General features: G+C 49.3%; 2 protein-coding genes across 3 annotated transcripts in view; one reads left to right on the plus strand and one right to left on the minus strand.

The window, feature by feature from the left end:
- Positions 1-3,931: 3,931 nt before the first annotated feature.
- On the minus strand, positions 3,932-6,418 carry RPS16 (ribosomal protein S16). Its single transcript, XM_010849217.1, has 5 exons — positions 6,308-6,418; positions 6,070-6,171; positions 4,425-4,521; positions 4,276-4,323; positions 3,932-4,155 (listed from the first exon to the last, which is right to left on the minus strand). Exons 1-5 carry the CDS (start codon positions 6,353-6,355, stop codon positions 4,010-4,012), a joined length of 441 nt encoding a protein of 146 aa, XP_010847519.1. The 5' UTR covers positions 6,356-6,418; the 3' UTR covers positions 3,932-4,009.
- Positions 6,419-13,673: 7,255 nt separating this feature from the next.
- Positions 13,674-23,952, plus strand: part of SUPT5H (suppressor of Ty 5 homolog (S. cerevisiae)) — a 26,706-nt gene continuing 16,427 nt past the window's right edge. Inside the window, exons 1-5 of one of the 2 annotated variants that reach the window (XM_010849218.1) lie at positions 13,674-13,751; positions 14,018-14,095; positions 19,552-19,717; positions 23,056-23,121; positions 23,639-23,650. In XM_010849218.1, coding sequence (XP_010847520.1) covers positions 14,021-14,095; positions 19,552-19,717; positions 23,056-23,121; positions 23,639-23,650 — 319 coding nt within the window. In that variant the 5' untranslated portion in view covers positions 13,674-13,751; positions 14,018-14,020. Of the gene's footprint in view, positions 13,760-14,017; positions 14,096-19,551; positions 19,718-23,055; positions 23,122-23,638; positions 23,651-23,952 lie in introns of both variants that reach the window. The other variant, XM_010849219.1, reaches the window with a different exon arrangement.

The raw sequence follows: 23,952 nt of genomic DNA on the forward strand, positions 1-23,952 counted from the left end.
TTGTTCTGAAAATTTGGGGAATCTCAGACTCCTCTGAGAATCACTGAAAACTGGATCCATTACAGTTGGGTGTATGAGTTCAGAAGGTTTATAAACTGCTTGATGCCTACCCAGCAAAGCCAAGCTAAGAAGTCCCCCCCATCCCACCCCCAAAAAAGGTTTTCCCAAGCAAATCCCTTGAAATCCTTTCCTTTAGCAGTTTATTCAATTTATGTGTCCCACCGTCATCCAGTCATCTCATCTTCATAGCCAGTTCTACCCACCCAGCTGTCTCCATCATCTCCCTCTCTGTCCATCTGTCTTCAAATCCATATCCTACCCATAGACTTGCCTTATTCAGCTATCTCCACCCTTTTCATCCATCATCCTACCCCAGTCCCCCATCTAGCACCCATTCCTCCATAAATCTACCATCCATTACCCCACCTGTCTGCCTTCTCCAGCCAACTCTATTCATCCATTCGTCCCTCCATATTCCCATTGCTGTCCATTCATTCATACATTTCATCATTCAGTCATCTCCTAATCCATCAAGCCAACCAGCCATTTAACCATCTCTACCACCAGCCAGCCAGCCGTTTTAATCTCTTTCAATCCATCCTTCCTTACCTGGATTCTTCTGGGTCTTGGTACTACAAAACTTCAGAGACAGTTCCATGCTAACACTAGAATGGATTGGGTTTGGGATTCTGGGAAAAGTGTCCCACATCTGCCTGATTTCTCTTGGCAACCACTCTCCACCCTCCTAAGTATTCCATTTCGATACCCATCCATCCAGTTCTTGTATTGATCCTTTTACCTGGCCTCTCTCTAGTTGGGGGACCTCTACAGTGCCTCAGTGAACCCCCACCTCCAAAAGTCATTCAGGTCTTAAGAGACAAAGGCTTTTATTCTAAGATCGTTCTGTCCCCCTCACAGCAGTGGAAGGCCCAGTAAGCAGCACAATTTGTTTCTTTGGTAATATTAGCTTCTTTCATTGAGCACTTAACGTCTTGTGTTCTAGATCTTACTGTCTTCCCTGGAATTCTCTGAGACACCACAGCATCATGGCTGAGCTGAAGCCCCAGCTTTTCTAGTACTTCATGTGGAACCCCCCCTCCCCCGCAGCCTGGTTGCCTCATCTGTATGATGAAGACAACAGTATCCGCCTTTATAGGATCATCCACAAAGATTGAGTGAGCATATCCTTACTTCCCAAACGTGCTTAAGCCTGATTCTTTACCAACTGAGCTATGAAGGAAGCCCCCTGACTTAACTAAGGCCGTGATCACATCAGATGCCCCAGGATCCAGTCCCAACCCATGAAATCAGAACCCCCAAGGCAGGAGCCCAAGAATCTGGTTTTAACAATCAGTTAACAGCAAAAAATGCTGTTACTGAGTTCTAAACTACATACCACAGGCATTAGTCACTATTTCAGCTCATTCCCTTTGAGTCCTCAATATCCCTAACAGGCAAGTGAGGATCTGTAATCCCCACTTTAGAGATGAGGAAACTCAGGCAGAGAGGATACTTGCCCAGTCACGTGAGTGGGAAGGCGCAGAGATGGGATTCAGCCACACAGCCAAGCCTGAGTCAGCACTCGAGTGTCTTTGTCAGGCGCTATTCTTGCCACTGGGAATACAACAGGGAACATCTCCTTGCCCACAAGAGGCTTGAAGCCTGGTACTCCAAAGGCCCTAGGTAATCACTGATCATTAGCTAGATAAAGTGAACAAGGCCTGGCTCGGTAAATGTTAGCTGCTGGCTTCCACTCAGTTATTTATTGAGTGGGTACCATGCCATACACCAGGGCATGGGCTGAGTCGGGCTCCTTGGCCTGGACCTGCTCCACTGCAGCCTCCCAAAGGTCAGGACTGAGGCTGGCCCTCCCCGCTTCCGCCCCCAGCTGTACATTCCCAGCTTAAGGAAAGTTCCCAGCCTGGCCCAGGCTCCCAGCGGCGCCGGAATTCTCGGTATTTGAGGAGGCGGCAGCAGGGAGGGTGAAGGGGGCTGTCTACGCCAAGGCCTGGAGCGAGGAAGGAGGCGAGCCCCCTTGGCCACTTCCAGATGTGTCCCAGCTGTGCCTCTGGGAGGGAGCCAGGAGCCTCAAATTAAGAGGGTCTCTGGGCCCTGTGGGAAAACCCTGGGCACTCGGCCTGCCTTGCCCCCTCCTGGTCCCTGCCCCCAAATCCCATCCCTCCTGCCTGCCCAACTCCTACCTCTGCCTCACGGCCCCAGCTCCAACGCCTCCTCATGAATACTTTTCTTGCCAGTCTACTACAGCCTGCCTTTTGTAAGCTGTAATTAAGACAGGCTTGAAGAGGGAAAGTAAGGTCGGCTGTCTGTGGCATGCCTTGGGACAGTGCTGCCCTCCTGGGGATGTTTAGGTTAATGCCAGTCAAACCCAGTTAGGCAGTTATTAGTAACTCCAGCTTCAATGCAAAACTTGGTGAGGTGGTTATTTTGCCACTACACTTTCTCAGCAGCTAAGGTGAAGATACCTGCCTGCCACCCACCTCAGAGACGGTGTGAAGACAATCCAACAACACGTAGCCTGGCACCTAGTGGAGCTCCACCAACCCCACCTCCGTGTGTAGTTATCTATTTTCTATACCCGAGTACCATCCCACAGGACTGTCCTGTCAGTAAACAACATTCTCATCAGTGCAGCCCAGCTTCACAGCCACACGTGGCTACTGTTTCATCAGTAGGGCAAACACGCAGAAAGGGCAGCAAGTCAGTAAATCCCAAGTTCCTTCCCCGGTTTTTACTTTTGACAGTGCTGGGTCTTCGTTGCTGCACAGGCTTTCTCCAGTTGCAGAGCAGGGGCTCTCTAGTTGTAGTGCAGGGCTCAGTAGTTGCAGCACACAGGCTCCAGAGCACAGGCTCCACAGTCGTAGCACACAACTTAGCTGCTCCACCCCATGTGAGATCTTGAGGGCAATAAAACCTGTGTCTCCTGCATTGGCAGGTGGATTCTTTACCAGAGCCACCAGGGAAGCCCTCCCAAGTTCCTTTTATAAAGAAAATTTGTGAAACTACTCCTTGATCAAGTGTGTAATGTTCTTAAGTTTGCTCAGCAGGAAGTAGTGAGGAAGCCCACTTGGGGGCAGATCGCTGGCTGCAAAGGCTGTTATAGGACAGATGCCCTTCCCACCCCAATGATGCTCACTAGCTTCCTTTAAATATGGGGAAAGAAACTGAGAGCAACTTAATTCACAAACACTTTACTTCCCTATACATATACCAGCACCATCCCACAGAACTTTCTTCCATGACAGAAGTGCTCTAACATCTCTCTAGCCCAGGGGCAGCAATGAGTTCACCTACATCAGCTCTTATCACATGGCAGACACAAGAGATGAACATGTCCTCAGACCTATGTATTCCCGGGCCCATAAGGTCATACTGAGCATAACTGGGACTTGCTTTAAGGAGGCCATAGGGAGTGGGGGTTACAGTCGACATCCTGAAGGATGAAACCAGTCAGGGGAAATCACGCACCCACCCACAACGGGGATTACAGACCCCTGCCCAACCTCAATACTACCTACACTACAGGCTGGCATTAAAAAATTTCCTTTCCCAACACATGCATGGATGGCCCTTAGCTGCTGACTTAAGACCTCTCCTCACTTGTATTAAAGATTACTGATCTTACACATTTCCCCTGCTCTTCTCTGATATGCCATTAAAACAGCAAAAGGACTGAAAGAGATAAAACCCACAAGCACACTCACTCACACAACCAATGACCAGGCACCAAGCCCACCTGAGCTGTGTTCACACACTGGACTCCAGTACTGGAGTTCAGAGAAACTTAAGACCAGGTCTGGTCCCACCCATCTCTCCTACGTACGTCCTAATCAGAGTGGTAGCTTCTAGAAAGGCTTCTGGAGGTGTTTCTTGCATTCCTTTTAGAGAAAGACCCACCACGGAAGACCACAGCATCATTCCTGAAACCTTAAATCCCACAACATTTATTATAAAGGTGCTGTAAAGGGAAATGCTGGGCTTCATGACAGGCTTATCGGTAGGATTTCTGGTAGCGGGCACGGGCACCAGGACCTCCAAACTTCTTGGATTCGCAGCGACGGGGATCGGCTACCAGCAGGGTCCGGTCATACTGGATGAGGATGTCTTTGATCTCCTTCTTGGAAGCCTCATCCACATCTGGGGGTGAAAGGACGGGACAAAATTTAGACACCAGCAAACGTCTTCCCACTCTGTGGCTACAAGTGAGCCCCTGACATGCCCCCACCCACCTGCTGGGAAGGACCCACCCTCACTCACATTTCTGGTAATAGGCCACCAAGGCTTTGGAGATGGACTGGCGGATGGCTGTGAGGAAGACACAGACAAAAGGTACATCAGCTTTATGAACACCCAGGGATGGGACCCTGCCCTCAGACCCACCTATGTGCCCAGTGTCCGGGACTCACCGTAAATCTGGGCGACGTGACCACCACCCTTCACTCGGACGCGGATGTCCACACCAGCAAATCGCTCCTTGCCCAGGAGCAGAACAGGTTCCAGTAGCTAGGGTAACAGGAGACATTACAGGATTTTAGATCACAACCTGCCACTGAGCCACCTCACGGAACATTCCTCCACAGCTCTCTACAAGTAGCTCTTGCCACTGCTGGCCTCAGTATTAGTGGAAGAGTGTTGGGCTGTTACTCAAAGCCCCCTATACACAGCCAGCAGAGCAGGGAGATTTCTAAGACAGAAGAGTTTGTTGAAGTCAAATTGAATCCTGCCTGAGCAGTTCCTCCTCCTGTGTTTCTCTCTGGACATCAGATCACCTGTTTTTTAAACCTGATTCTTAGAATGTGGACACCTTAGCCCAACAGTAAGGAAAATCTTTGCAGCTGCTAAGCCTGCCCCAGATGGTGAAAAAACCACTCCTGGGCTATGTCAGGTGCTCTCCCCACCTGAGCTCTCTGCCCTCCCTTTGCACCGCACAGATTTCCAGAAAAATTACGATGCTATAACCCTACTTTGATTTACCTACTTTAGGCCTCAGCTCACAAGTTCCCCCCCACCCCTGATCTGACCCTTCCACCCGAGTTTGAGTCAGAAACCCTCTCTGGGAACCTCTACCCCAGTTCTGACTGTTTGGGAGCAGTGTTTGGTATTGGGTCCAGTCTGTGTCCTCCACTGGATTCGAAGCTCTAGGAGGGCAGGCCCTGGAACCATCCAGGTCACTGCTTTGTTGCCAGCACTCAATACAGGATGCACACACAAAGCCTTTGAGTAAACTGTCAGTGACAATAAGCCACAATACTCATTTACCTGCTCTTCGAAGTTCTAATTAACCCTGCAATGTAAACAGTTCTTCACCTTCTCACACACACCAACAACCTCACACAGAGAATCCAATTTACCCTCACGACAGCCCTTCAAGGATCAACCTATTTCCACTTTACAGAGAAGGGAAGTTACTGCCCCAAATAACACAGCTAGAAGAGGCAGAAATCAAACTCCGACATATTTCCGGTCTGAGCCAAAGAAACTGAGGTCAATAAAACTTTATTCAGGAAAAAAAAAGAAACTGAGGCTTAAACAGGGAGGGGAGAGGAACTCCTTTCACAGCCAAGCACTACAAACCCAACTTCTGTTCTTGTAATGCTTATTGAGTACCTACAATATTCAAAACCTTATTTTGGTCACAATGTTTTGAGGGACAATACATTGATTCCTGTCCTCAGAGTGCGCAGACCACTATAAAACGTCCCCCATTAACTTACTGCAAGTCATCAGGCCCCATAAATTTTGGGAGCTCCCATGCCACCTCGTCCCAAATGAGTGACTTTCCAAACAACCCAGTTAAGCACCTGCTTAATCTTCAACATCCACGTTTCCACTCTCAATTCAAACTTTCATAATATCGCCTGAACCCCCAACACCCAGCTCCATCGTCAAATATCCCATTTTTCTATTCCCTACTCAGCCTCTAAACGTCCCACTGTTGATACCAGACCTTTCCGTTTCCAAGATCGACGAACTCCAGGAACCCATTTATTTCAACATATCCGTCTACAGAGCCCTCCACTCAACCCAAACGCCCGTCTTCAATCCCAGCACCTTGTATTGCAGCGTGCGCGGTTCGATCATCTCCAGGGGTCGTCCGTTCACCTTGATGAGGCCGTTACCTCGTTTGCAGTGCGCCACGGCTGTGGCCGTCTTCTGTGGAAAGCGAGGGGGAGACAGCGGAGCCACGTGAGCTCTGGGCCTCGGCTTCCAAGTAGACCCAGATTCCTGCCCACAGACTTCTCTCCGACACGGGCCTCCCCTCGTCCCTACCATCGGGCGCCCGTCTCACCTTACGTCCGAAGACTTGCACCGACTGCAGAGGGCCCTTGGACGGCATGGCTGAAGGCGCAGAGACGAGATCCTCACTGCGCGGCGCCCCAACCGGAAAAGGAAAACGCGGGGCCAACCTGGCCGCTTTTCAGGGTCTGCGCAGGCGCGCTGTGCTCAGCGTTGCGACGGCAGAGAGCTTTACGGCTTGTGGGCGGGACTTTGGATTGGCGGCAGGAAGGTGGGCCGGGGGAGCGGAGAGGACGGGACCTGGGAATGGAAGGGACTGACTTCCCTGAATGGTGTCGGGGGCCGGCCCGAGAGGGCGAGTTGTTCAGTCACTCAGTCGTGTCCGACTCTTTGGGACTCCGTGGACTGCAGCCCCCCAGGCTTCCATGTCTTTCACTATCTCCCGGAGTTTGCTTAAACTCATGTTCATTGAGGCAGTGATCCCATCCAACCATCTCATCCTCTGTCGCACCCTTCTCCTGCCTTCAATCTTTCCCAGTATCGGGGTCTTCTCTAATGACCTGGCTCTTCGCATCAGGTGGCCAAAGTATTGGACCTTCAGCTACAGCATCAGTCTTTCCAATGAATCTTCAGGCTTGATTTCCTTTAGGATTGACTGGTTTGATCTTGCTGTTCAAGGGACTCTCAAGAGTCTTCTCCAGTACCACAGTTCCAACGGATCAATTCTTCAATGCTCAGCCTTCTTTATAGTTGAACTCTCACATCCCTACATGACCAGTGGAAAAACTAGCTTTGACTATACGGACCTTTGTCGTCAAAGTGATGTCTCTGCTTCTTAATACGCTGTCTAGGCTTGTCATCGGAGAAGGCAATGGCACCCCACTCCAGTACTCCTGCCTGGAAAATCCCATGGGGTCGCTAAGGGTCGGATAGGACTGAGCGACTTCACTTTCACTTTCATGCATTGGAGAAGGAAATGGCAACCCACTCCAGTGTTCTTGCCTGGAGAATCCCAGGGACGGGGGGAGCCTGGTGGGCTGCACAGAGTCACATAGAGTCGGACACGACTGAAGTGACTTAGCAGCAGCAGCAGCAGCAGCAGGCTTGTCATAGGTTTTCTTCCAAGGAGAAAGGAGGGTGAAGACAGGCCATAATTCACATCCTCAGTTCTCATTGGCCACCTCCAGCTCTCATTTGCTTTTGGACTCTTCATTTATCTCTCTTTAGTCCCATCCTCAATAGATTCTCATACATACACACTCACCCCTCCCCCCGCACCCCCCTGCTTTCCCACCACCAGGAGATTGCTTCAGAGTTGGCAGTCTTCCCGTCTTCTAGAATTTCTCCTCAAGAATCCTGGTAGGATTCAGAATCCCCCTCCTCCTAGAACCCATCTCCTTAAAGCATCCTCCCCAGAATCCTTTTCCTCTTAGAGCCCTTTCCCCAGAACCTTTCACCAAAACTCCTTTCATTTTAGGGACTTCCCTGGTGGTCCAGTGGCCAAGACTCTGAGCTCCCAATGCAGGGGTCCAGTTTCTATCCCTGATCAAGGAACTAGATCCCATTTGCCCCAATTAAGACCTGGTGCAGTCAAATAAGTAAATAAAAAAATATTAAAGGACTTTCTTCCTTTCAGAGTCTCCTCCCAAAATTCTCTCAGAGCCCTCATCTTAGATTCCCTTTTTGCCTAAATCTCCCTCCACTCAGGGTACCCTTACCCCTCTTTCCCCCCAGAATCTTCCTTTCCTCAGAATCCACAGTGCCTAGAATCCCCCTCCTTCAGAAGCTTTCTCTCCCATAATCCACTTTTCCCTGAACTGCTGCCCCCTCCGAACCTGTTTTCACAAAATCTTCATCCCGGGACTTCCCTGGTGGCTAAGACTCCTTGCTCCCCATGCAGGGGGCCCAGGTTCCATCCCTGGTCTTGAAACTAGAACTCACATACTGCAATTCATGCACAAAGAAGATCAAAGATCTCCATGTAACTAAGACCTGGCACAGCCAAATAAATTATTTAAAACAAAAAACCAAACTCTTCATCCTTCTCAGAGCCCTCTCTCAAAATCTACCTTTCCCAAGAATCCCCAGTCCTCTCACCCCCATCTGAGGAACCTCAAGATAGGGTAGCCCCTTGCTCCCCACTGCTCATGATGGTTGCTCCCTTCCCAGCCAGGAGTTTCCTTTCAGGTGCAGGCGGTAGTCGGCTGCCTCAGTTTCTCTGGCAGCACTGGGTCTGGGATCCAAGGTTCAAAGGGGTGTGGTGGCTCATGGATGCCTGGAGGGCGGAACCAGAGTGAAGATTGGTGGGCGGGTCTGGGGCCAAAGGGAGGAACCTGCAGCTCAGAGTCCAGCTCCTAAAGGGTGACAGAGGGAGAGGGCGAGGGGCCGGGGAGACAGGCAGCAAGGACCCAGAGGCTGACCTGGAGGGACCCACAGACCTACAGGCACACAGCACCAGAGAGAGAGGTGCACATGGAGGAAAAGGCAAAGACTGGACCAACGGAGGAGAGAAAAACGAAGAGAGACATGGGGTCAATCAGAGATGGAGACAGAAGTCACAAGTGACAGAGGCAGAGGCCAACGCTCAGAGAAAGAAGTCAGCAGGTACAGGCAGGCGTGAAGATTCCAAGACACTTGTGGCAGAAATAGGAGAAAGGACAGCAAAGACTCCCAAATAAGCACCTGCAGGATTCAAGCTAACTGGTGTTTTCCAGTGGGCAGACAAACAGGCCACAGAATGCACAGGCTGGACACACTCTAGACTGCCTCATGGGGCTGTTTGGGGGACAGGGGACGCTTCTGAACTCTCTGGTCTCTCCAGGATGATCCTAATAACCTTGCTGAATCTGGTATCTTGATTGGGGGAAAGGAAGGGAAGAGAGTTCTCTGAACCACAACCTCCCTACTCTAGGGTCACCATCTCCCCCAGCCTCTGGGAGTACACTTCCAGGTATCTATGGATTGAGTAGAGATGGAAAGGCAGGGACGGGGCATTTCCTCTCCCCCATTCCTGTTTTCCAACTTGCTCCCTCTCTCTGTACTTCTTGTTTCCAGGAACCCAGGCTGGAACCTGAGAAAGTATGGGGGTTGGCAGGGTGTCCATATGGCTTCTCTGGACCACCCTCCTGCTGGTGCTGCCCTTGGGAGGCCTAGGACCACCCCTCTGCCCAAGGGAGCCTTTCTACTTCCTCATTGCCATCACGAAGATGCTGGTGAGGAGGGAGGGAAGAGCCAGCAGACAGGGGCAGGCTAGTTAAGGAGTGGGGTGGGTGACATGTTTGCGGAAGGGTCAGTCTCTTCCTCTCCAAGATCTGATTTTCCTCCCTACCCCACAATTACAGGAAAACAAAAATGATGGCAGTCTGTACACCCCAGATAATCTATTGGTGAGTATCATGTTCCCTCTTTACTGGGGTTGGACATTTAGGGAGAATCCACTAGCTCAGGACACACTGGAGGCCAGGAGGCAGGCAGGCTGGTATTCTGGCTGTCCAAGTCTTGACAAATGTATTTTGTTCACAGCTGTCTGTAACACCTAGTACAGTGATTGGCATATAATAGCAACAAAGGATAATAATGACTACAGCTATTATTTTAAATATATATATATTTATTTGTTTGGCTGCATTGGGTCTTAGTTATGGCACCTGGAATCTTTCTTTGTGGCACATGGGCTCAGTAGTTGCTTCTCAGCATGTGGGATCTTATTTCTCAGACCAGGGATCAAAGCCCCATCCTCTACACAGGAAGGTGGGTACTTAACCACTGGACGGCCAGTGAAGTCCCAATAACAGCTATTCTTACATAATTTCTTACTTGGTGACGGGTGCTGGCCTAAATGCTTTAAGTGTATTGGCCTTTTTGGAGGGGGCACGATCTTAGTTCCCTGACCAGTGATTGAACCCTGGGCCCCCAGCAGTGAAAGTGCAAGCGCGGAGTCCTAACCCCTGGACCACCAGGGAAGTCCTAAGCACATTAGCTTAATTACCTTCACACTGACCCTCCAAGGTAAACAGGGCTGAGACGTACGGATGTGAAGGTTGTACACTGCACAAGGGTCCCACACCTACAAGGACAGCATTCTCATTCTGGATGTTTGTCAGTTTCCAGCACATGGCAGTAAAGTATCTTGTTCTAACAAAATCAGACCATGGAAGCATTAAGGAAGGAAGATCTTTTTCTAACTTGCACTTCTAGTAAAGGTAGGGATTATTCAGAACTCCATTTACAGATGAGGAAACTGAGGCTTAGATTGGTGAAGGGGCTTGTTCCAGGCTACAAGTCAGAAACTGTGGGGGTGAGGACTTGGGATCAGCCCTTGCCCAGAGACACCAGATCACTCTGTCTCCACAGGTGTGTCCTGCTGAGACTCTCCGATGCTTCCGGCTGGAGTTGTCTGTGATCGGGTTTGAGGAGGGCCCATCCGTGGGGATCGTTGTGTTCCGCCTACAGCGCCTACTGGATGCCCTGGGGTCCCGGCTGTGGGTGATTGATCAGGGCCCTTGTCCACCCTGCGAAGGACACCCTCAGAGACCAGTCCCTCTTTTTCTGGCCAAACTCTTGGAGTTATTACAGGGGACTTGTGCTCGGGACCTGCCCTCAGCATAAACTTCAGAGGAAGTCTCCCTGGTACTCCCAAAGAGGCCAGGTGGGGAAGGAGAGGAAACTTGATCTCCAGCCCCAGTTCCTAAACCCTAAGCCTTCTCCTTCTAGGCCAGAAGACCTTACCTGCAGCCCCAAGAGCGAGGGGAAGAGGTAAGAAGGAAGAAAATAAGGCGAGATGTGAAGCCTGAAATCTCTGACCTACTGGGGCAGGAAGTTGGATAAATTACCCCACCTTACCCCATTGTTCTCCCTCTCTTTCAGATACTTCCTCCTCTCTCTGCTTCCAGGAAGGGACAATGCACGCTTGTCCTCTAACCTCATCCCCATCCCCTGAGGAGAGGAAGTCTTGTGGCTCATATCCCTGGCTACAAATAATCACTGCTTGGAGAACTTTTAAATACTGCTGGTGGCTAGGTCCTAGTCTGGAGAACTTGACAACTGGTCTCTAGAGAATCCTGAACATCTGTATTTTAAAAGTCAACTTTGTTGAGGAATAATTTACATACAGTAAAAGGAGAAGGAAAGGCAGAGAGAAGGAAATGGCAGCCCACTCCAGTACTCTTGCCTGGAAAAATCCCATAGATGGAGGAGCCTGGTAGGCTACCGTCTCTGGGGCCACAAAGAGTCGGACACGACTGAGTGAGTTCACTTTCATTTTCTTTCACTTTCAAAAGGTACCCGTTTTTTAAAAATTATTTATTTCATTGCGCTGTGTCTTAGTTGTGGCACGTGGGATCTAGTTCCCTGACCAGGAACCCTTGCTCCCTGCATTTGGAGCATGGAGTCTCAGCCACTGGACTACTGGACTACCAGGGAAACCCCAAAGGTACCCATTTTAAGTGTACGTTTCAAAGGGTTCTGACATATATAGAGAGAGAGAGAGAGAGAGAGAGAGAGAGAGAGCGCGCGCACCACATTTCAATGACCCCAAAGCAATTCTTTTATGCCTCTTCCCTATCAGTCTCCACCTCTAGTCCTAGAGACTGACTAATCTGATTTATTTGTATAGATTGGTTTTACCTGCTCTAGAATCTCCTATGAATGGAATAATACTGTACATACCCTAGTATCTGGCTTTTTTCACTCAGTGGGTGTTTTTGATATTCATTCATGTGCGTTATCAGCGGATTGTTATCATTCCAGTGCATGTATGTGCTGCGACTTGTTCATTCCTTCTCCTCATGATAGACATTGGGTTGTTTCCTGTTTGGGGCTACTATGCATATCTCTTATCTTCTCAACTGTTCTCATGTGCTGCCGGATGGAGAGTTGAGAACGACTGATACACCAAGAAAAAGTTTTCCACAGGGAGAAAATGATGGTTCCCTGTCCTGGAGTAAATGTCTTCGTGCACAAGTGTCAATAGGCATTTTTATGTGGAATCCCATTCTAAAGAACTGCTGTTTAAAGGAACCAAGCTTAGGGACTTCGACGGTGGTCCAGTGGCTAAGACTCAGCGTTCCTAGTGCAGGGGGCCTGGGCTCCCTCCCTGGTCAGGGAACTAGGTCCCACAAGCCTCAGCTAAGAGTTCACAGGCCAGGACTAAATATCCCACATGCTACAACAAAGATTAAGACCCCAAGTGCAGCAACTAAGAACCCCGAGGCCAAATAAGTAAATAAATACATATTTAAAGAAAAACAAAAAAACAAAAAATCGGAAGCAAGCTTATAGAAAAAGAAACTTTTTTGTGTGTGCCACTGTCAGCCCATCAGTAACTCATTCCCCTGTAACTAAATAGGTATATATTAAATTTCTGTAAATTGAATCCAGATTTCTCATCGCTTATGTGGGAATTTTAGCAATGTGTTCTAAAAAGCTCCCGATTTTTTTTTTCCCCTCCATCAGGTTAATTTTTATCTCTCCCTGATGCCTGTTCTCTTTGCCATCTCTCTGACAAATAATTCAGTTCAGTTCACTCAGTCGTGTCCAACTCTTTGCGACCCCATGGACTTCAGCACGCCAGGCCTCCCTGTCCATCACTAACTCCTGGAGTTTACTCAGACTCATGCTCCATTGAGTCGGTGGTGCCATCCAACCATCTCATCCTCTGTCGTCCCCTTCTCCTCCTGCCTTCAATCTTTCCCAGCATCAGGGTCCTTTCAAATGAGTCAGTTCTTCGCATCAGGTGGCCCATCCAGTTACATAGCTAATTTTTCTGAGCTTAGGTTACCTCGCCTGAGAAATAGGGGTACCTACCTCCCAGGAATGTTTCAGAGGCTGTGAGATAGAATCTGACTTATTTGCAAATTTGTTGCTGCTGCTGCTGCTGCTGCTGCAATGTCGCTTCAGTCGTGTCCGACTCTGTGCGACTAATTCCCTGCCTCCTCACGGCTTAGCACACCGCGTTAGACATCTGGACTAAATTACTTCTGGCTGATGCTGAGGCTGAAATTCCAATTCTTTGGCCATCTCATGCGAAGAGTTGACTCATTGGAAAAGACCCTGATGCTGGGAGGAATTGGGGGCGGGAGGAGAAGGAGACGACAGAGGATGAGATGGCTGGACGGCATCACCGACTCGATGCACATGAGTTTGGGTGAACTCCGGGAGTTGGTGATGGACAGAGAGGCCTGGCGTGCTGCGATTCATGGGGTCGCAAACAGTCGGATACGACTGAGCGACTGAACTGAACTGAGAAAAGGCCGGTCAGAGGGGAGTTAAAACACGCCCATTTGACCCTCCGAAAATGTCGGCTCCACGCCCTACTTTAAGAAATCTCTGCCACTCTCAATATGGCGTCCTGAAGTACGTCATCGGGGACGAGCCTCGGGAGTCTCGCGTTAGGCGGGCGGGGCCAAGAGGTAGGTTCTCGCGAGAGAGCACGTCAATCCCAGTTAGGCGTCGTGTGAACAGCAGCTGGTAGCGAAGGCTAAAGAGTCGCAAGAGCGGTGAGCCGGTGGGTTGGTGGCCGGGGTTGCAGGCCAGGCGGTTGCTGGAGGCCAGGGAGGCGTAGAGATTGTATTAAGAGCTCGGGAGGTATGGCAGGTGGCGTGGGGGAGAGGGTTCTCCTTCGAGTTCACGGTTACCAGAACAAGGCTGCCGGAAGTGCGCTTAGGGGTTTTTCTTCTCCCTGGAACCCTGGGGGAAACTGAGGCTCGGGGTGGGATTCCGAACTGGGGGTTGCGCTGAGGCCGCTGTCTTTCCCTGCGAGCAGAAGATGTCGGACAGCGAGGACAGCAACTTCTCCGAGGAGGAGGACAGCGAGCGCAGCAGTGACGGCGAGGAGGCCGAGGTCTGTGGCCGGGACGCTGGGGGAGACATGGGGCCTGGGGACAGGACCAGGGCAGAACGGCTCCTCTGGGAGCTTAGAGAGGATCAGGACGAGCTCTGGTCTCTGGGAACTTACAGGTTGTCGGGAGGGAGAGAGAGAGAAATAGGCAAGCCCAAGTCAAGCAGAAGCACAGGTGCTGGAGGCCTTGGATAGTCCAGGTACAATGAGATAGCAAGTGATGTTTTTGAAGGACTTGACATATAGTAAGAAACATTAGTTTTTATTTTTAGGTATGCTCAGTCATTGGCGAAATATAGTTTTAGTGTTTACTACATGCTAGACACAATTCTTAATCCTTGGGCTAAACCAGTAAACAAAGCAGGTTTTTAAAAAAAATCTTTCTTTGCTCTGGTGAAGGTAAACAAACATAGCTGATCAGTAAGTCATTTATTAAGCTAGAAGACACTGGAGAACCGTAGAGAAGAGAAGGGGACTAGGGAGTCCTGGTTGAACTTTCAGTAGGACCATGGTGCATCTGGGAGGGTGACGTTTGGCGGTGATGGAGTGAGTCACATCATGTGCAGGAAGAGCGTTCCCATAAGGGGGAAGAGCAAGTGCAAAGTGGGGAGCATGTCTGTGGTGGCCAGAAATTAATGAGTCCAGTTTGCCTGTGTCAGAGAGCAGCATAGCACTAACAGGAGCCAGATCATGTCAGATCTTAAAGGCTGTGGTGAGGAATTTATCCTTAACTGAGTGAGGTGAAGCTATGAGAAGTTTTTGAGCAAAGGAGGCGTATGATCTAATATTTTGAAAAGATCACTGTGGCTTTGGGTCTGTTGAATGTCAGTGTTTAGGAACCAAATACAGACATTTCCTGGGACATATCTGATTGTAGACATTCTTTTATTCTGCTATTAGCCTCTTATTTATTTTTGATTTATTCATTTGTTGAACAAATGAATATTTGAGCACCTTCTGCTCTGTTCCAGAGACTTCCTAGGTGTTAGGGAGAGTGGAGCAAGGCAAATTTCTGCTTTCACAGAGTTTGCATTTAGTAGGCAATGATTAAAGAGATGACACTGTGATTACAGAAATGCTAGTTTATTGTTATAGTTAGTTGCAACACTTGTAAAAAATTTTATGTAAAAACAGGTAAAAAAAAAAAAAATAAAATAAAAACAGGTGAGGCCTACAGCAGTTCTTTGCTCAAAAAGTGGCACCACCCCATCTTTTTTTTCACTGTACATGGCATATAGGATCTTAGTTCCCTGCCCACAGATCAAACCCATGCCCCCTGCAGTGGAAGCTCGAAGTCTTAACCACTGGACCATAAGGGAAATCCTGACACCCACCTTTAAAACTGGGAATTTCTCTACTTCCCAGAGTATATTAATTGCCATTTGTCATCATGCAGATTTAAGAAAAGGAAAATTTCATAACCTGGGTTCTGGAAAACATCAGATAGATGGAGAGTGCCATAGGCTTCCCTTGAACTGCCTCATTTACTTATGTTTCCTGTTTGCCCACTTGCAGGCATTTGATTGTCAATCCTTGTCATGCTCTTTGAGGAGTCCTTAGCTTGCCAGAATAGGAATGGGGCAAATGGGAAGATGACAAGAAAGGCCTTTCCTTCAAGCTTGGTCCTTGGTCCTCTGACTCATGGCTTCAAGACACTGAGCTTGTGGTTAAAGCCGGGTGGTAATGAGACCAGGATCCCCAGTTCCTTTGCCTGGCTGAGGTAGTGTGGTTTGTACTGTGCTAGTCTCACTTCCCTAACACCACATCGGGCTTTTTTCCCCCTCCACATTGGTCTTTTAAGTCACCTGCAGGCTCACCTGCTCTCACCAGGAAAGGCAGGAGGGCAGTGTGAGGGCTTTCCTCACCTCCAGAGGTGGGTCTGACTGGGCTTTATATTTTCATCTTAGTTGTGCTGGGTTTTCGTTGTGGCACAGGCTTTCTCTAGTTGTGGCTCGCGGGGGCTTCTCTTGTTGCAGAGCGTGGACTCTAGTTGTGGCACATAGGGTCCGTTGCATGCAGGCTCGGGAGTTGCCGCACTTGGGCTCATTTGCTCCCTGGCATGTGGCATCTCGGTTCCCTGATCAGGATCAAACCTGCATGCCCTGCTTTGTGAGGCTGATTCTTTTTTTTTTTTTTGAGGCTGATTCTTAACCACTGGACCACCAGGGAAGTTCCCTGGCTGGGCTTTTTAGACAGCCAGGTGTTGACCTGGTCCTTAAAGGACTGGCTCCTGTGAATACACAGGTGTGTGTGTATGCTGAGTCTCTTCAGTCATGTCCGACTCAGCGACCCCATGGACTCTGTGTAGCCCACCAGGCTCCTCTGTCCTTCTCTAGGCGAGAATCCTGGAGAGGGTTGCCATGCCTTTCTCTAGGCAAGAACCCTGGAGAGGGTTGCCATGCCCTCCTCTAAGGAATCTTCCCGACCCAGGGGTCAAACCCAGGTCTCCTGCATTGCAGGCAGATTCTATACTATCTGAGCCACCAGGGAAGCCCTAGATAGACAGCTAGAGATGGCAAATAATGAGCCACCGTTGAGGCAGTTATCTGGTTTATTATTCAGCTTAATTCCATCACCAGGGATTAAACCAGTACCCCTTGCAGTGGAAGCACAGAGTCTTAACCAGGGAAGTCCCTGAGTGACCTTATTCATCCATTCAGCAAGTGTTCTTTGAGTTCCTGTTATGTTAGGATCACAGTCTCCCTCATGAGCCCTGTGTTGAGGTAGTTTATCAGCCAATGGTTACTCCAGGGCATGCTGAGGATAGACTGTGTCAGAGCATGTTCAAGCCCTGAGGTAACAGAGATAATAGTGAGAACTGTCTCCTCAGAGAATGGGAGCCAGGTTTGGAAAGAAGACTGCTGGAACTGCCCCAGGGCGATGATGCAGAGTTCCTGGAAATCAGGCTGTGGTCCTGATTTGAGTTGAAATAAGGGATACTATGGGCTAGTCAGAATTCTGTTTTGAACAAATACAATTGACCCTTGAACACAATGGTTTTGGATTGCTTGGGTCCAATTATATGTGGACTTTTTTTTCAATAGTATATTATACCCCAGGTCCAAAATGGGCTAAATCGCGAGATTTATAATGGTGCATACTGAGAAACCCTGTATTTGGAGGGTTGCCAATAAGTTGTGTGTATATTTTTGACTGCATAGAGGGTCAGAGTCCCAACCCCCATGTTATCTGAGGGTCAGCTGTATTTTTAAAGTTGTCTTCTGTTCCCAGCCCTGGGCTGGGTGGTGTTGAGGACCTAGGAGTGTTTGAGCTATCTTGGGCCTTTCACTCAGGGACCTAGCTCACGTGGTCAGGGCTGTGATGGTGGAAGCCCAGAGGGTTGTGAGCCTAGAGAATGTGCCTGACTCTCCCTGGTGGGGAGAGGGCAAGCATCACTTCCTGAAAGAGTATTTTGATAGAAGTATGAGTGAGAGGCAGAGGAAGATGGCTTTTGTGCTGAGGACGGATGGTGGACTGTGCTAGGAGAGCATGCTGTAAGAGGCTCAGTGGGTTTGGACCTGGTGTTTAGGGGGGCAGCCTGGGGAGGTGGCATAGAGGGAGGGGCAGTGGGCACAATGTCCACTTACACACCAGGCAGCTGGGGAGCTGGGTCTTCACCTGAGGGCAGTGGGGAGCCCTGGCTATTTTAAGCAAGGGACTAAATGATCAGATTCATGTTTTAGATCATAGTTTCCCAAGACCGTAGATGCTTTCCAGGTGGGGAGTAATGAGAAGTGCTTTTAGGTGGAATAAAAATAAGACGTGAACCCACATTGAATCATTTAGTAAGACAGTTGTTTCCTTTTATTTGCACATCTTATCTTTTAATTGGGCCATGGAGAAAGTTTCATTTGAGTGCTACTGTGTCTTGAGCACCTTTCTGAAACTTGCTAGTCTCTGTGTTTGACAGGGGGAACAGGCTTTAGGCTTAGCCTGCAGGAGGCAGTAGGCAAGTTCCAATCATGTTGGAACTTTCCTTTTAATTTTATGGTTACTTTCTACTTATAACAAGTAAAGTGAAAGTTGCTCAGTCCTGTCTACTCTTTGCAACCCCATGGATAGTTCATGGAGTTCTCTAGGCTAGAATACTGGAGTGGGTAGCCATTTCCTTTCTCCCAGGGATCTTCCCTACCCAGGGGTCGAACCCAGGTCTCCCATGTTACAGGTGGATTCTTTACCAGCTAAGCCACAAGGGAAGCCCTATTTATAACAAGCTAACCTTTAGAGTTTTAACTTCTGAAATGTTTAAAAGCAAAAGAAGTGCCCCTTCAGTAAAATTTCCAGTGAATTTAAAGAAAAATACCAAATTGGTTGTTCTGATGTGGAGATGGTGAGAAGTCATGAAGTTAATGAGGGAAAGGTTAATGTTTGAGGACACTGTTTGGTATGAATCATTTCCTTTTGTGATTTGTATGAAAAGAGGGATTGGAGGTCAAGAGACAGGGAAGGAGGCTGGGGCAAAGGTTCAACTTTAGAGGGCAGTGTTCTGGCCCAGGCTAGGGGGCTCTGGGGAGGGAGAAGGGATAGATCGAAGAGATAATGTTCAGAAAGTAGAAAGATCAAGAGTTTAGTGCCTAGTGGGAGCTAGAGGAGGCTAGCACGGGTCTAGGGAAAGACCCTGAGGCCAGTTCGTGACATGGTGGATGTGAAGGGCTCAGACGACATCGGGGGAAGGTATCCAGGAGGCTGGTGGCACATGAAGGTGTCTAGTTCTGGGGGAAAGTTGGGGACTGGAGACAGATGGGGTGTCATCTACAGAGACAGGCAGTGAGATCGTGGAAGATAAAAGGGCCAGAGAGAGAGTGCATAGAGGGAGAAGCAAAGTGGGCCTTTGGCTGAACCCTGATGATTGACACCAGCATTTGAGGGGTGAGCCCAGTAAGGGGAGCCTGCAGAGGAGCAGGTGGAGAGGTTAGAGAAAAACCAGGAGTGATGTGGCAGATACCAAGGGTAGAGCATTTCCCTAGGCAGAGAGAAGTCAGTGGGGTGAGAAGTCTTATGGGTAAGGACCAGAGACTGTCCACAGAAGTAGCTGTGGAAGGTGATCAATGACCTTGGCAAGCAGTGTAGACTGGAAACAGCTCTGGGAGTCATCGTCACAATGACACAGCCAAGGGAGTGGATGAGATGGCCTGGGGGAGTCGTAGTATAGAGAGAGACAGGAACCAAGGATCAAGCCTAAAGGAGAGAGAGTGTTCAGAGGCTCGGCAGAGGCTAGCAAGGAGGTCTAGGGGAGGGGAGCCCAGGTCGGCTCCCAGATACCGGTTGGGTGGATGGTGATTCCGTCACTGAGGTAGGATGGCTACTAGGGAGGCCCGGCCAGGGTGGAAGGGTGTGTTCACAGAGAGCGGGTGGTGATCAGCCAGGCAGGGCTGAGGCCAAATTTAGGGATGGAGAGCATGGTGTCTGGATTTGAGGGGTTCAGAAAACTGGTTCCCCAACCCCCCCCGACCCTGCAGGTAGAGGAGGAGCGGCGGAGTGCGGCGGGAAGTGAGAAGGGGGAAGAGCCCGAGGAGGAAGAGGAGGAGGAAGAGGAGGAAGAGTATGATGAGGAAGAGGAGGAGGAAGATGACGACCGGCCCCCCAAGAAACCCCGCCACGGCGGCTTCATTCTGGATGAGGCTGGTATGTGACAGGGCCGGCGAGTGCTGAGTGGACGCTGGACTCCGCCTTCGGTTGTTTGTCCAGTGCATTATACTTGTTTGGTAAATGTCAGACACCCAATGGTAGGGTAGTCTGCGGTGCCCTGTGTGCCAGCCGTAGTGAACAGCTCAACGCTGCGCTTGTTTTGTGTATTCCTCCTCACTCACACCCACTACCAGAAGACGTTGAAGCAAATCTCAAATACATAATTTTACCCCCAAATATTCCTCTGAATAACCTGTAAAATAGATCCTTTTAAAACACAGAATTAAAATACCATTGTCATGTTTTTAAAAACTAACGATATGTCGTGCTAGTCCTGAAAAGCACAGGTGACGTAGAAGTAGGCAGCTGGACAGGACGGCGGAGGCGGACAGATCCTGGCCTGGCTCTGCTCTTTTCCCCAGGGGCCCTGGGCAAGTGGCTGCCTGTCTCTCTCAGCCTCTTTGCTGTTCTGTACAAGGCAGCAGGCAGGTCTGCCTACTTCAGCAGGAATATTTTCAGGGATTTGGGGGATCAAGTGTGTAAAGCACATCAAGTTGATGGCAACCCAAAATGTAATGGCCAGCTTGCAGTAAGCCCTTAGAAAACAGGGCTGTTATTTATTCACGTTATGTGGGCCCACATCATATCTACTCTTGCGTAACCGCTTTTCTGCTCGACGATTGTGGAGGTGTATATGATGTAGCTAGCTTAGGGTAAAGAGTTAAATGTAAGGAAAGTTTTCTGAACATTTGGCAGGTCCTCAATAAATTTTAACTGTTAGCATCATCATCATAGAAATATGTTTTTTCTGATGGCTGCTTAGTGTTCCATTCTAAAACACGCTTTATAGAACCAGTCTCTTGGTGGATGTTGAAATTGTATGTACATTTCAGTAGTGTAAGCAGCATTACCATGAATATCTTCATATATATTTAAACACATATATGCAAGTTATTACCTTGGCTAGGGGTTCTTAATCTTTTTTTGTGCTGTGGCCCCTTTTAGAGTCTGCTGAAGCCTATGGAAGTGTGAGTCCCCGACCCTTCTCAGAATCATGTTGTGAAATGCATTAAAAAAAAAAGTACATAGGATTCCAAAGAAAACAAGTATGGTGAAATACGGTATCTAAATATTAAAAGAACATTGTAATGTAGATTTCTTTGGTGGGCTAATGGTTAAGAGTCTGCACTTCCACTGCAGGGAGTGTAGGTTCAATCCCTAATTGGGGAAGTTCTATATGCTGTGCAATGCGGCCAAAAAAAAAAAAAAAAACACTGTGATGTATGTGCTGCTTTTTTTAGCATATTGAAAAAGCAAGGTTTAATGGAGGATCTGTTAAGAATCTAATTTTGAAGTAGCAATGACTGTGAGTAATATTTTGAGGTATCTGTAGTTGTACTATGCTATGAAAGTACCAGACTTCACTGCTTAACACTGCTGTGGTTTGTTGCCATTGTTCATGATTGATGTAAATACTTAGAGATTAGTGAAAATGAAGATGCAGTTTTTTCATCTAACATAGACCGTGCAGATTTTCTACATGGTAAATCCCTAAGTCAAACTGCTGGACAAAGGGGATACATATATTTTTAAAGCTTTTTGATACCTTTGGCCAAATATAAGCTCCCCGAAAGGTCACACTACTTGATACTCCCACCGTCTGTACAAGCGATGCTTGTCCCTGTGCTTGTTGCCTATGCCCAGGCAAAGGGGAGTAGAACGCCACCCCTCATTTTCTTGGGACCCTCTTACCGGAGAGGAAACCAGGGAACAGAAGGGCAGGAGATGCCCTGGGTATTCCTGGTTCTCAGAGAGCTTCAGGCCTTTTCTCAAAGGCTGAGGGGGAGGGAGTCCTTGCTTAGAGAAAAGGTCTTAGCAGATGGACTCAGATCAAGAGAGTGGATAACTTGCCATCTGACACAGATAGTGGTCACTAGGGACACCCACTTGGTGGTGGTGGGAGTGTCACTGGGTACTGCCTGTGGGAAGCTATGTGGCAGTGCCCACTAACAGTCACCATGCAGGGACCCTTAGAACCAGCAATTCCGTCTGAGGAATTCACCCCCAGGTGCCAAAAGATACGAGAACAGATGCTTGCTGCAGTCTGGTGTGCAGTTGCAAATGTTTGGTGACTTCAGTGTGCACTGTTGATTAGGGCCTGGTATAATGAACTCTGGGCTTCCCTGGTGGTTCAGCAGTAAAGAATCTGCCTGCAATGCAGGAGCCGCGAGTTCGATCCCTGGGTCAGGAAGATCCGCTGGAGAAGGAAAGGGCAGTCCACTCCAGTATTCTTGCCTGGGAAATCCCATGGACAGAGGAGCATGGCGGGATACAGTTTATGGGGTTGCAAAAGAATCGGACCTGACTTACCAGCTAAACAACGACAGCATAATGAACTATAGGGCCGATAATCAGGTAGCACGTGAGGCATGTGCTGCTGTGGAAGAGCTCCAAGCTAGTCTTATTGCTTAAAGAAAGAGTGGCTTAAAAAACTGTGCGGTGGGAAAATAGCAGTGAGGGGTTTATAGGCATTTCTTAGGTGTGGCCAGATTATCTCTAGAACAGAAGCTGGTCACACAGTTGCATCTGGGAAAGGGGACTGAAAGGGCTTAGAAATGGGAGGGAGACCCACTTAACACTTACCTCTTCTGTACACTTTGGAATTTTTTGCCACGTTAAGTTTTTAGTGTAGTATTTAATACATACAAAAGAATATATGTAATGTAACGGAGAGGTTAGGTGCACGGATCCTGGAGCCAGATTGCTTCTCAGGTACCAGTTGAGAGCCTTTGGACAAGTTAGATGACCTCTGTGTGTCTCTCTTACTGTGAAATTAGAAGGATGGTGGTACCTCCCTTAGGGTGGCCAGGAAGATTCAGTGAGGAATCTGGCAAGTACTCAGAGGAGGGGCAGGGCACCTGGGACCCTCACATTAAGTGTTGGCCGTTAGAAATGTAAGAGAATAATAATAAAACCACCAACCATGAATCCTGTCTTTAAAAAAAAAAAAACTATGTACCAGTCTTCCCTTAATAGTTAGGAGGGAACTTTTTTGCTTGCCTATTTGGATCTTGTTTTTAAAATGGATCTGTGGGTGGTGGGAGGGAGGGATGACTTTCAGAATCAGGTGGATCCACACGTGAGACTGTCCCTGGGGCTTAAGGCAGCTCTGAGGCCTTGGGCGGGAGCCTCGCCTGTCCGAGTCTCAGGGTCCTGATCTGGAAGCTGGGGGTCCGTAGTAGCCACTGCCCGGAGGAGATACCTTCTGGGAGCTGGTGTGATGAGGTCACCTTTGCCCTGGCTGTTCCGCTGACCACTCGGCGTTTCCGTTTCAGATGTGGACGATGAATACGAGGATGAGGACCAGTGGGAGGATGGAGCAGAGGACATCCTGGAGAAAGGTGAGGGGGGCCCACCTCCGGGAGGCCGCGGGGGTTGTGGCCGAGAGGGTCTTGAGCCCACCCACCCCCAGCACTGTCCTGCCCCTCACCTCCTCACCTTGCTTCTTTCTGTCGTTGCCAGAGAGACCAGCTCTGCACCCTTTTCCTTTTAGGCCCATGAGCTGGGGGGTTGGGGGCTGTGGGGAGAGGACTCTGGGATCCCAGGGCCCCAGAGAATCCCTTCTGGGGGTTGGGGGGGGCAGGCTGTATCCCAAGATACCCCCCACTTCTTGGGCCAGTGCCACCCCTTCCCTGTTATTTTCCGTTCTGTGCGCCTCATACATTTCGGCTTCTCCCCCAACCACCTGGTGCCTGGCCTTTACTTTTGATTTTCAACCTTCTTGTGTCCCTCCCTTCCCCTGTCCCCAACCCATTGGTTGATTTCGCTGCTATAATTTGGCTCATACTTTGTCTGCCCTCGCCCACCACCACCACCACCACCACCACCACCACCACCACCACCTCTTCCTCCAAGTAGAAGAGATTGAAGGTAAGAGCTTGAGAGTGTGATTCCCCACCCTCCTCCCATGTCCTGACATCTCTCCTTCCTGCCCGTGGCACCCTCCCTCACCCCTGACCCCTCTCCAGCCCTGGGGGCTCTGACTCATGCAGGGCCCACAGGCAGGGGGTTCTGGGGCCAGATCTGGCCTGGGAAAGTATGTGTGTGTTCATGTGTGAGTGTTGTGGGGTGCAGGGGTGAGGGGCTGGGTGAGTGGCATGGGACGGAGTTCAGGGTGTGCTTAGACAGTGGTTGTGAGTGGCTATGAACAACTGGGTGTCCCCAGCTCCTGG

Source organism: Bison bison, unplaced genomic scaffold (assembly GCF_000754665.1).
Source record: "Bison bison bison isolate TAMUID 2011002044 unplaced genomic scaffold, Bison_UMD1.0 scf7180017864280, whole genome shotgun sequence".
Classification (NCBI taxonomy): domain Eukaryota; kingdom Metazoa; phylum Chordata; class Mammalia; order Artiodactyla; family Bovidae; genus Bison; species Bison bison.